The 12,887-nt window shown below is 49.7% G+C and overlaps 1 protein-coding gene across 9 annotated transcripts in view; it reads left to right on the top strand.

Annotated features, from left to right (window-relative positions):
• Positions 1–12,887, top strand: part of Cacna1a (calcium voltage-gated channel subunit alpha1 A) — a 297,093-nt gene that overhangs the window by 272,045 nt on the left and 12,161 nt on the right. For 6 of the 9 annotated variants that reach the window (NM_012918.6, XM_087593877.1, XM_087593875.1 and 3 more), the window contains 1 exon segment: positions 2,740–2,845. In NM_012918.6, coding sequence (NP_037050.3) covers positions 2,740–2,845 — 106 coding nt within the window. 9 annotated transcript variants of the gene reach the window in all.

Here is a 12,887-nt window from a genome sequence, read left to right as displayed (position 1 = left end):
GTGCTTGCTGTTAGCTGAAGCTGCCCATCCCGTGGTCTCAATGACACCCCCAAATCAGACGCATCCCTTGGGGGAGTTGTAATTTTGCATTTCCCTATCCCAGCACCCTCCTCCCCACTCCCTGCCTCCTGAAGCCTCCAGCCCTCCTTCCCACCAGCCATGCCCTGCCCGAGCTCCTCACCCAGGCCCCCTCAGAGACCAGCCTCAGCCAAACCAGACACTCGGCCCCTGAGCAGTTCGACCCTTCAGCTCTGCACTGTCTGAGCCACAGCCTGGAGCCCAAGTGGAATCTGACTGTTTCTCTCTTCTCTCTCTCTCTCTCTGCCTGCTCGTAAGCAGTGAAATAATCATTTTTAATTACCTTTTCTTCCATTTTTTCTCCTCTTTTCCATTTATTTAAAATATCCATTTTATTGTTCTCTGCCTCTTTCTCTATTTTTTCGGCTCGTGTGGTTTTTTGTTTTTTCTTCTTCTTCTTCTTTTTTTCCTTTTTTTTTTCTTCTTTTTCTGTTTCTTCCCCCCACCTTTCCCCTCACCCTTTTGGTTCTCTGCCCCACCCACCCGTCCTGTTTTTTGTTTTTGGTGCTGCCAGGGGTCGCATGCCTTACCCGGACATGTATCAGATGCTGAGACACATGTCCCCGCCCCTGGGTCTTGGGAAGAAGTGCCCGGCCAGAGTGGCTTACAAGGTAGTCTATCTTTGCCAACACCGATGTCCCGGAGCTGGGGACTTTTCGGTGGTGACTACAACACCCAGCGAGTCTTCTGCCGACGTTCCTCTTCTTTTTTTTCCTTTTTTTCTTTTCTCGAGTAACTGAGTCATGAGCGTCCCTCGACTCTCAGCAGTGCGCTGTGTCCTTTCTGATGAGTGTCTGCGTGTTTTGAGACTCCATTATGGCCAACAAGCCACGGGGAGGGGGAGGGAGCACTCCAATCCCCTAGAACCCATATGACCGACCACCCTTGGGAAGCCAAATTGTATGTCTCTGCCCATCTGAAAACACACGCACCCCAGGCCCAGGCCAGACTGTGTTTTGAGCCTCGAGCCCCTTTTAAGCCCTGGCCTTCCCACCCACATCTGAAGCTGACCTCTGACTTAGGGCCCGGGAGATCCGACACCTCTCACAGCTGAGTTCCCCTCCCCCTCCTCTTGCCCTGGAGTTGTCTCCCCAGCACCTGAACCATGCCACCCATCTACCCAAGATGCCCCAACATGCCTCTCCACTCCATTGTTTCAGAGCAAGCAGGAGGGCTGCAGCCGCTCCAACCCCGACCGTGGTGCACCAATCAGGCCTTGCACGCTGCCTTGGAGGGGCCTGGGGGTGGGCGGGGCGTATGCCAGCTGAGGGAGCGAGGAGATTGCCGCTCCTCTAGATTTCTGTCCTGGAATCTCCCCCGGCCCTGGAGGACATCTGCTCCCTCAGTTCATCCTCGAGATGGCCAGGGATGACCTTCAAACCCCATGCCCCAGAAGTGACTCCATATTCCCATCCTCCATCTCCCTTCAGTACCAGCCCAAGCCCAGAGTGGCGGTTTCCCACTCAGTCTCACCCCCACAAGTGTCCCTTCCCATCCTGATGTCTGTATGAAGCCACCATGGTCTCTGAGGCACCTTTGTGTACATTTAAAGTATCATGATTTCCGTGGAACACTCACTGCTGGGAAAGTGTGCTACAGAGAACACATGTTCCTGTTACGCAGTCTGACTTCTCAGCTCAGAGCAATTTGCAGTACACGCCTGCCCCGTGGTACACAGTGCCCTCTATGTTTATCGACTGCCCCCTTCCCTGCCCCACTCCAACATCCCACTTCCTATCCTACCCCTAGTTTACTGGCTCCCACTCTGTGGTGAATCCCCTGGTGAGCCCCAGACTCGCCCTTAACATCCCCCTCAAGCTGATGGCACATCAGAGCCCATCATTTCCCCTTCCCAAGCCACCAACCAGGACAGAGCCCCTGTCTGGGACACAGATTCCTTCCCTGGGCCACAGGAATGCCCCTTGCCCCTTCTCCCTGCTACTGCACAGACAGCCATGATCCGGCGAGCCCCGACAGTCACTTCCCACGGAGCTATGAATGAGTCTCGAGATTCCGTCTGCATGTGCCCGTTTGTACCGCTCTGTGTAGGCCTCGCTGCATGTCCACCAGGGGCCTGCGTGGGGAGGTGCCTGCCGCTTCTGAGGATGGAATGCTGCGGCTGGGTGCCTATCATCTGCCCGTTCTGGGCGGAGCAGGGGGTGGGGGCGGGGAGCGGCGGCTGTGGCCGTGGACCCCACCTCGAGGCTGCTGCACGCACTTGCTGCTGACATCTGCCTTCTGCTCTTTCTCTTTGGGTGGAAGTAAAAGGGAGCCTTTGAGAAGAACTCTGAGACAGGGCAAGAATCTGGGGCCAGAACTCCGGACCCACCTGTGGTAAGGTCCCACGGGTGGTATTCAAAACAGAAACAAACAAACAAACCAGTTGGGTTAAAAGTGGTGGCAGGCCCTGGCATCCCGGCTATTCAGGAAGCCAAGGCAGGAGGGAGACTTTGTCTTCAAAAAAAGAAAAGGTAGGGACAGCAGCGTGGAAAGCCTTTTGTTGCTCCATGCAGGAGAAATGAGAGATTCTGCGCTGGTAAAGCTAACTGTAGAGAGAGTTGCCCCGACTTCAGAGTTCTTCCTGGGGCTTCCTGGGTCAAGTGAATTTGGCTTGCAAGATGCTAGGGCCTAAGAATGACTGTCCTCACCCGGTTTCTGTAGAGGCTCTTGCGGATGGACCTACCCGTAGCGGATGACAACACCGTTCACTTCAACTCCACCTTGATGGCTCTGATCCGAACCGCCCTGGATATCAAAATCGCAAAGGGTAAGGCAAACTTCTGACTTGGGGCGGGGCTGGGAGGTAGCTGGTGCCTTGGAGGAGAAAGCAGGAGCAGGTCGTTGGAGGGAGCGCTTGTCCTTGTCTAGGTCTTCCTTCTTGCATCTGTGTAAACATTTAGTCCCCAGCTCAGATGTGCCAGACATCCCTCCAACCAAAGGGATACAGCAGTTTACGGGTTAAAGAAGACCACCCTCGTCTCTGACGTCGGTGGTACTGTGAGCTATGTGAACATACAAGGGAAGGAACCCCAGGCTAAGAGCAGCCTGTGTGCAGAAGGAGCCACTCCAGGTCCTGCTGAGCTGACTTGACCTTTGACCCTCCCCACCCCACTCCCCCCATGATCCAGAGAAAAAAGGTGAGATCTGATCCAGGTCACATCAGAATGATGTCTCCTACTCTATGGAGACAACCCAGTGGGAAGAGGGAGGTTAGAGCCTGTGTTAAGCCTAACTTTTGTTACTGTCTCAAACTAGCTGGGACCAGGTGCTTTAGGAAGAAGATACAGAGGGGAGAGGGAGGGGTTAGGGGGATGTTGGCCCGGAAACCAGGAAAGGGAATAACAGTCGAAATGTAAATAAGAAATACCCAAGTTAATAAAGATGGAAAAAATAAAAAATTTAAAAAAAAGAAGATGGTACAGGATGGCTAGGGGATTCAGTGAGTAAATGTGCTTACAACCAAGTCTGGCTAGCCTATGACCTGAATTCAGTTCCTAAGAGCTGTTATCATCCTTCCATGTGTGCACTGTGGTATACACAGCCTGCCCCCCCAACACACACACGCACACACACACGCACACGCACGCACACGCACGCACACACACACTGAAGTAAATGTTGCTCTCAAGAGACCCCATAATCAAATTTTTCAGCCAGACAGCTCAGGTAAGAGCTTCCTCCTCTCTGGAATCTGTAACCTTTTCTTCAAGACAGAATTTTGTTTATTTGGAGATTAGAGAAAAAAGTAAACGGACAGAGCAGCAGGAGGCTGGAGAAGAGGAGAGACAAGTGTGGGCAGCTGAAGAGAGCTTAACTCAGACTCCAACTTCAGGTCACAAATGCCCTCTATCCCCTTCTGATTTATGTTGACATTCCCTCCCTCTCTTTTATTTTTTAAATTAATTAATTTACTTATGTTAATTTTGGGGGACAGGGTTTCTCCATGTAGCCCTGGCTGTCTTGGAACTCACTCTGGAGAACAGGCTGGCCTTGAACTCAGAGCTGGCTGCCCCTGCCTCCCAAGTGCTGGGAGGGGCATCTGCTCCCTCTCATTTTAAAATGTTGATGTGATCTCTAATGCTCCCTTAGTTTCTTCTAAATTAGTGACTTCATCATTCCTTCTCATTGATGCTGGGCGGCTGGGCAATTCCTTGTTTTCAGGTCTGTTGCTGGTACTTTTATTCCAGTGCTGACAAAAGACTTTTAGGATTAGGAACAGCAAGGTGGTGGTGCAAGCCTTTAGTCCCAGCACTTGGAAGCAGAAACAAGTGGATCTCTGAGTTCAAGGCCAGCCTGGTCTACAGAGTGAGTTCCAGGACAGCCAGGGTTACACAGAGAAACCTTTAAAAAAAACAAAAGAAGAAGAAGAAAGAAGAAGAAGAAGGAGAAGGAGAAGGAGAAGGAGAAGAAGAAGAAGAAGAAGAAGAAGAAGAAGAAGAAGAAGAAGAAGAAGAAGAAGCTGCCAGTTGAATTAGCAAAATCCTAGACATTTGCCTTTTTGTTGTTGTTGTTGTTTTTAAAGATTTATTTATTTTGTGTATGTGAGTGCACTGTTGCTGTCTTCAGACACACCAGAAGAGGGCATCAGATCCCATTATAGTTGGTTGTGAGCCACCATGTGGTTGCTGGGAATGGAACTAGAGACATCTGGAAGAGCAGTCAGTGCTCTTAACCACTGAGCCATCTCTCCAGCCCACAACCATTTGTTTCCAAATAGTTTTTTCTCCTTTGAATTTGTGTTTTAGTATCTTTTAGCATCTTTTTGTTTTGTGTCCCTTTAGTATGGTTTGGTTTGTTTCTTTGTTTTCTAGACAGGGATTCAGGTAGTCCAAGCTGAGCTTGAATTTGCTATGTAAGAAAGAATGACTTTGAACTTCTGACCCTCTTGCCTCCACCACCCAAGTGTTGGGATCGAAGGTATGCACAGCCACACCCTGTTTATGGAGTCCTAGAGATGAATGGACCAGGATTGGTGTGCACCAGGCTCTTTGCCCACTGAATTTCTCTTCCCCTCTCTGTGTTTATTGATTTATTTTATTTTATTTTATTTTATTTTATTTTTTTGGTTCTTTTTTTCGGAGCTGGGGACCGAACCCAGGGCCTTGCGCTTCCTAGGCAAGCGCTCTACCACTGAGCTAAATCCCCAACCCGATTTATTTTATTTTTAAATATTTTTAAAAGATCTACTTATTGTTATTTTATGATTTGTTGCTTGAATGTAGGCCCTGGGGAACTGGAGTTACAGGCAGTTGTGCGTTGCCCAGTACAGGTGATGGGAACCAAAACTGGGTCCTTTGCAGGAGCTGTAAGGGTGCCTAACCACTCAGCCATCTGTCCAGCTCTCTCCCCCTTTTGTTTCTTCCTGAAAGTTTCAACATTCTATGTTAACTGGTAGAATCTCTCTTTCTCTCTGTGTCTGTCCCTCTGTCTCTGTCTATCTGTCTCTCCCTCCCTCCCCCCACAGGCCCTCACTCTGCAGCCTTAGTTGTCTTGTACTCCAGGTGAACCTTAGCTCACAGAGATCCACCAGGCAGTGGTGGTGCCTGCCTTTACTCCTCGAAGTACCACGGAAGAAGCAGGCAGATTTCTGTGAGTTCAAGGCCCACCTGGTCTACAGAGCCAGTTCCAGGGCTACACGACGAGACCTTATCTCAAGAACAAAACAGCAATGAAGCCCTCATAGAGATGTGACTGTCGAGGCTTCCTAAGTGCTGGCATTAAAGACATGGCCACCACCTCCAGCTGGACTTTGAATCAGATTGTCCTTGTTGCTATTGCATGTTTGTTTGTTTGTTTGTTTGTTTAACTTGGTCTCTATGTAGCTCTGGCTATCTTAGAACTAGCAGAGGTCCACCTGCCTATGCCTCCTGGGATTAAAGTCATGGCCATCATGCTTTGATGGCCGCTCAAGGTCTCTGTCTGAGGTCACCTCCTCTCCTGGTCTTAGTTTGTCTTTCACGCTGGCAGAAATATGAAGGGGCAAGGTGCTGGGTGATCCCCTCTGCGCTGTATTCACAACCAACCCTGTAAGATTCCTTCCGAGCCAGGAATCCATGTGCTGTCTTGGGCTCTTCCATGAGGCTGCTGCCTGCTGTGGGAGATTCTCCACCACCTTCACCCTGTAGACCTCAGGGAACTCATAGCTCTCCTCCATGACCTCGGCATAATGAGGCTCTCAGAAGCAGTGTAAACAGAAGAGAGCAATGACAAAGTGAGGTGGGATAGGTCAAGTGCCGGTGAAAGGTCTGACATGTGACACAGATGCCCAGGAACTACTTGGCCACAATAGGAGCTGGCCTTGTAGCTGTCCCTGCTACCGTGGTAAATGACAAGTGGTAAATGAACTTGGAGGAGGAGGGGTTAACTTTTGGTTCACAACTTCAGATGGATACAGTCCCCAACATGGCAGGGAGATATGACCACAGGAATAGGAGACTGGCCAATCACATCCCTAGCCAGGAAGCTGAGCAAGTACACACCCCCAGCCAGCAGCCTGCCTTCTCTAAAAGGGTCCACACTTGAGAAAGTTCCACAATCTTCTCAAACACTTGGGAGACAGTCCACCCACGTTCACACCACAGCAGAGAACTCCGAGCAGTCATATCATAATAAACTAATAGACAGTGGGTGGAGAGCGCCCGGCCTTTAGGGCACTGGCTGCTCTTCCGGGGACTGTTTCAGTCCCCAGCACACACAGCGACTCACAACTGTCTATAGCCCCAGTCCCAGGGGATATAATGCCTCCTTCTGGCCTCCTTGTGGACTGTGTACACGTAGTGCACAGACATACATACATACAGAATATCCATACATGTAAAATAAAATAAAATTTAAAACAAACAAAAAAAGAATAAATGCCCAGGCTTTACCTGGTAATCAGAATAAAATTAGGTCAAATACAGAGGTGAGTGATGAGGCCAGTGACGGCACAGAACACAGAGCAGAATAATTCTGGCTGTTGATCTGCAGCATCCCAACTGTCCCCAGTCGTGTTAGTCTGAAACTCATCAGCACAAGTATGGCATTTTCAGGAAACTTCTGTTCACAGGGACACACTCCAACTATTCCACACCAGAGCTGGGCCACATAATCCACGTAAAGACAGGCTGACAGACAAGGGCATGGAGTGTTCTGACTCTGACAGGAGCCTCCCGTGTGACTGTGGACTATGAAGGAGAGAGGACCCAGAGATCCCCACAGATTTGAGGCATGAGCTAAGAAAGGATAGGACAGCTCTGTTCTGATTCAGACAAGAGGCAGGAAGGGCAGGTTGGAGGCCAAAGGCAGAGGAGCACAGAAAGGAGGCAGGCTCTGGAGAGCATCCTTCAGACTTTCTGAGACATAGCGCAGGAGCTGAGACCTCAAGTACTGTTACCCAGACCATTGGAGGCTGAGGCAGGAAGATCACAGAGTAGCCTTATCCAGCTTGGCCAGTTTAGTGAGACTCTCTCTTATAAGACAACTGGAGGGAGGTGGCTGGAGAGATGGCTCAGCCATTAAGAACACTGACTGCGTGCGGGGTTGGGGATTTAGCTCAGTGGTAGAGCACTTGCCTAGCAAGCGCAAGGCCCTGGGTTTGGTCCCCAGCTCCGAAAAAAAAAAAAAAAAAAAAAAGGACAGCCTGGGCTAGAGAAAAAAAATAAACTGTGTCAGGAGGAGAAAGAGACCAGTACAGGAGTAGCAAGAGGAGCCGCAGGAAGAGGAAAGAGGCCCCACCCTTGTTGGCACCCAGGGGTGTAGATCACATGGCAAGTTTTACTTGGTAGGCATCTAGTTGTGTGTCACTGTTTAGGACCCAGTACACGCGTACACACGGGGACACACACACACACACACACACACACACACACACACACACACACACACAGCCGCTGCCTGTCTTAGCCCAAGGGAGCAGAAGTGGGTGTTTGTTTTTGTAATGTCAATTTACATTGTACAGACTCAAATTGCCCATCTACCCTGGCATTACTCTGAACCTTGACCTCTGTGAACATCAGGGTTTGTTTCTTTGTTTCTTTGTTTTTTTGCATCAGCAAGCTGGGCCACATACAAAATACAAGTTTCATGACTTGAAACACAAGTGTTATAGCGGGGGAGACGGCCCATTGAATACAAAGCACTTGCCATGCCAGTGTGAGAGCCTGGAAATCACTAGCATGCACATTTGCGTGCGCACACGAGTGTGCACACACACTACCTACAGCAGTGCTACTGCACGTGCCTGTAACTCCTGTGTTAGGTTCAGAGAGAGACCCTCTCTCAAGATATAAGACAGAGCAAGTGGAGAAGGGCACCTGGTCTGGCCTCTGCAAGTTATGTGGGGCCACACATGTGCACGGAGGACACACAAATGTGCACACACAAATACACAAACCTCTAAAGGCTGACAACTTGCATTTGATCCCTGGGACCCACATGGTGGGAAAAGAGGATGAACTTCTGCAGTTTTCCTCTGACTTCCACAAGAGTCCACACAGGCACGAACACACACACACACACACACACACACACACACACAAATGCATATAATCAATTTGATTGAGGTTCAGCCTATATTAAATAAAACATGCTTTAAAAAACCATTTAGGGGGCTGGAGAGATGGCTCAGCGGTTAAGAGCACCGACTGCTCTTCCAGAGGTCCTGAGTTCAATTCCCAGCAACCACATGGTGGCTCACAACCATCTGTAAAGAGATCTGATGCCCTCTTCTGGTGTGTCTGAAGACAGCTACAGTGTACTTATATATAATAAATGAATAAATCTTTAAAAAAAAAAACCATTTAGGGGCTGGAGAGATGACTCAGTGGTTAAGAGCACTGACTGCTCTCCTAGAGGTCCTGAGTTCAAATCCCAGCAACCACATGGTGGCTCACAACCATCTGTAATGAGATCTGATGCCCTCTTCTGGTGTCTGAAGACAGCTACAGTGTACTTATATAAAATAAATAAGTCTTTTTTTAAAAACCCATTTAGGCTGAGCTTTGGTAGCACACACCTTTAATTCCAGCAGAGGCAGGCAGGTCTCTGTGAGCCCTGTCCCCAAAGATGAGGTGGATTCCTCAAGAGATGACTCAGCAGGACTTGTCACCGGGTCTGATGATCAGAGTCCAGCCTCCCAAAGCCATATAATGAAAAAGATCAAACCAACTCCGGTCATCAGACAATGTGCCACCTGCCACTCCTGGGTAGACCAGGCTGGCCTCAGACTCACCTGCTTCTCCCTCGAAAGCACTGGGACTAGAGATGTGACCACCATTCCTCATAGTTTTTATTTATTTAATACATATGACTGTTTTGTCTCAGTCTATGCATCTTGTGTGTGTGCTTGGTACCTACAGAGGCTGGAAGAGGGTGTCAGGCCCATTGTGTTCCTGGAGTTTGAGTTACACGTGCCTGTAGTCTTGGGAACAGAACTTGGGTCTTTGGCAAAAGCATCATGTCTTCGTGACCGTGACCACTGAGCCATCCCTCCAAACCTTAACTAGCTTTCTCTCGCTTTTTGTTTATTTTATATGTATGAGTCTTTTGCTTGCATGCACATGCACCATCTGCATGTAGAGGTCAGAAGAGAAAGTCAGATACCCTGGGCCTAGAGTTATGGATGGTCACGAGCTGCCCTGTGGGTACAGGAGTTGAAACTAGGTCCTCTACATGAGCAAGTGTTCTTAACCACTGAGCACACCCAGCCCTTCCTTGTATAATCCAGGCCCAGGGAATTGCTCTGCCCTCAGTGGGTTGAGCCCTTTTTCACAGTTAACAGTTGAAACAAATCCCCACCGACGTGTCCAGGCCAGTCATCACTGGTACTCCCTTAGTTGAGACTCTCTTCTGGGGGATTCTAGCTAGGCTGTATCAAAATGACAAAGTTAACTAGGACACTAAAGAAAAGATACAGCACTGAGCCCTACCACCAAGTCTGCAGTGTCTGGCACTTCAGTCCTGCTCCAGGGGGCTGCGCAGGTAGAGGGGGCCCGTGTGGGTGGAGTTTCAGGTCCACGCAGGTGCCATCATGATGACAAAGCCAGTCACTGTAACAGTCCCAAGCTTCCCACGGCTCAAACCAAAGTGGGTCATTTCCCTGCTGTCCATCTCCTGTTTGTGGACTGGGACTGTGTCGATCAGAGTCCCTGAAAGACCGGCCTGCCTTCGGAAGCTGGGCGCCGTGGCACAGTCGGCAAGAGCAGAACTGAAAAGGCTCAGTGTTCACGGTCACACAGAAGGATTTTGGGTTCTGCTGTTTAGTGACACCCTGCCTCAAATCCCCAGAGAAAAGATAAGCTTGGAAATGGCTCCCTGGCCCTCCTGGCCCCAGCCTTTGGGTGACAGAGTGAAGGGAACATGGAGCGTCCCCATACTGCTGTGAATCCTACAAGTGGCACGTCACACTGTGCTCAGGTCCCCATGGCTGGAATAAGGGGCTGGAGACTTGCTCTAACAAAGGTCGCATCTCATGGCAATGGAACTAGAGTGGAGAGGACTGCCAGCTTCCGTCAGCTGTGCCAGGGTAGCCCAGGCTCCTGTCCTAGGTCACTGGGTTTCTGGTCTGTGTTCCATCATTAGTGACATTCCCCAGACTGGATATGATTTAACAAAGCCCAAGACCACGAGGCACACATCCATCCACTCGTAACAGCCCCGGTCAGCACATGTGGGGGCAGAGGGAGCATCCTGGTATAATCACAGAGATGCCACCCCGATGAGATCTAGTCATGTCCCTGCCTCTCAACACCGCTTTACACACCCCCTCCCTTTTCCTGACACTGCATTAGAACACAAAGCTAACACTTTACGCACTGAGCTGTAGCCCGGACCCTTCCTTTTGAGACAGGCTCTCACTAAGCTATCCGGGCCAATTTTTTTTTTATTTATTCATTTAATTTATGTATATGAGTACACTGTAGCTGTCTTCAGACACACCATAAGAAGGCATCAGATCCCATTACAGATGGTTGTGAGCCACCATGTGATTGCTGGGAATTGAACTCAGGACCTCTGGAAGAGCAGTCAGTGCTCTTAACCACTGAGCCATCTCTCCAGCCCCCAAGGCCAACTTTTAACTCGTTTTGTAATTCGTTCATTTCCCATCCCCTCTCCCTCTCCCTCTCCTTCCTCCTCCTGTGTGTGTGTGCGCGTGTGCTCGTGCTGTATGTGTGTGCTATATGTCAACATGAACATCCGGGTATACTCGCCCATGAGTGGATGTGCCAAGGCCAAAGAAAAGATATCAGGTACCCTACCCCATTGCTTGCCCTCTTGCTCATGTTTGAGCTGTGATTCGGAAAGTCTGAGCATGTAAGGCCACATCTACTCATCCAAAGGGGCCTGGGCAACACAGGCCTCCAGCCATCTCTCAGGATCTCTACCCTCCACAGCCATGTGCAGCCCTTTCCGCGGTTGCTGGTCATCCAAACTGAAGTCCCCGTGCACACACAGCACATTCTCCTGACAACTAAGCCGTCTCCTTAGCCCCACGCCTGAACTTTCAATTCTCCTGCCTCAGCCTCCCTAATGTTTACAACATTAAGTTTTGTTTTTACAGTTTTTGTGTAGTGGAGGCTGGCCTAGAACTTCTGACCTCCGGGGCTGGATTTACAGACATGTGCCACCATGCCCAGCTCCGTCTACTCAAATTAACAACTGGTAGGGGTTGGGGATTTAGTTCAGCGGTAGAGCGCTTGCCTAGCGAGCGCAAGGCCCTGGGTTCGGTCCCCAGCCCCGGAAAAAAAAAAAAAAAAAAAAAAAAAAAAATTAACAACTGGTGTGTGGTTCATCAGTGGAGGACTTCCCTAGCATGTGCAAGTCCTGAATTCAGGCCCCAGCACACCAGATGAACAAACAATGAATGAATGAATGAATGAATGAATACATAAATAAAAAACAGTAAAAAGATAAAATGTTTAAATCAGGGGCTGGGGCACCTGCAGGTAAAGCTGTTGACCTGGAACCAATATGGTGGGAAGAGAAAACTACCTCCCCCAAGTGTCCTCTGACTTCCTCATATCCACACACGCATACGAACAAGCACACAAATAAATAAATGTTATTTCAAAAAGTGTACAAAAGTGGGAGAAGGCCAGGGGCTGAGAGACAGCTCGGTATTGTGCTTGCTGTGCAACGAGAGTCCTTTCCGCCCCTAGAACCTGTGTGGCATTGGGCAGGTGGAGACGCAGGACTCTTTGGGGACCCTAACCTAGTTTGTGAATTCAAGGCCAATGAGAAATCCTCTTTCTACAAACACGGTAGGTGGCTCCTGAGGAATGACAGCCAAGTCTCACCTCTGACCGCCACAGAAGGCACACAAGTAAACATGCACACACACACACGCACACACACACGCACGACCTACAATGGGGGCCATTTGTTACAACAATAGAGTTCTGGAGTACACTACAACCTGACTGATCGACTTCCTGGTCCCAAAATCAAGTGGCTCAAACATGGAACAAGGGTGCCATACCAGACATTCTTTTGGTGTGGTTCAGTGACACACATACTTGCTTAGTATATGCAAGGTCCTGGGTTCCATCCCAGCACCCAAAGTAACCCCCTCCCAAAACTCTGGTGCCAGCCCATTCATGGATTTGACCTCCAGCCTGAGTCAAGAGGACAAGCACTGTGGTGGGAATGGCCTGGAGGTGCTGTCCCAAAGTGGCACCCACGTACACTGCCTGCATTAGCAGACACCCAGGTAGGGCGAGTACTGGCTGTCATCCTCATAGTTTCCACTGACGGGGAAACTGAGGCAGTAGGGGTAGCCAGCCCTAGGAATGCAGTTGGAAATGGAAGCCAAGATAAGGATCCTGGCCCTT

The sequence above is a fragment of the Rattus norvegicus genome, chromosome 19, assembly GCF_021556685.1.
Source record: "Rattus norvegicus strain SHRSP/BbbUtx chromosome 19, alternate assembly SHRSP_T2T, whole genome shotgun sequence".
NCBI classification, from domain to species: domain Eukaryota; kingdom Metazoa; phylum Chordata; class Mammalia; order Rodentia; family Muridae; genus Rattus; species Rattus norvegicus.
Note: the sequence above shows the minus strand (reverse complement) of the source record. Positions and strands in the feature narration are given on the sequence as shown.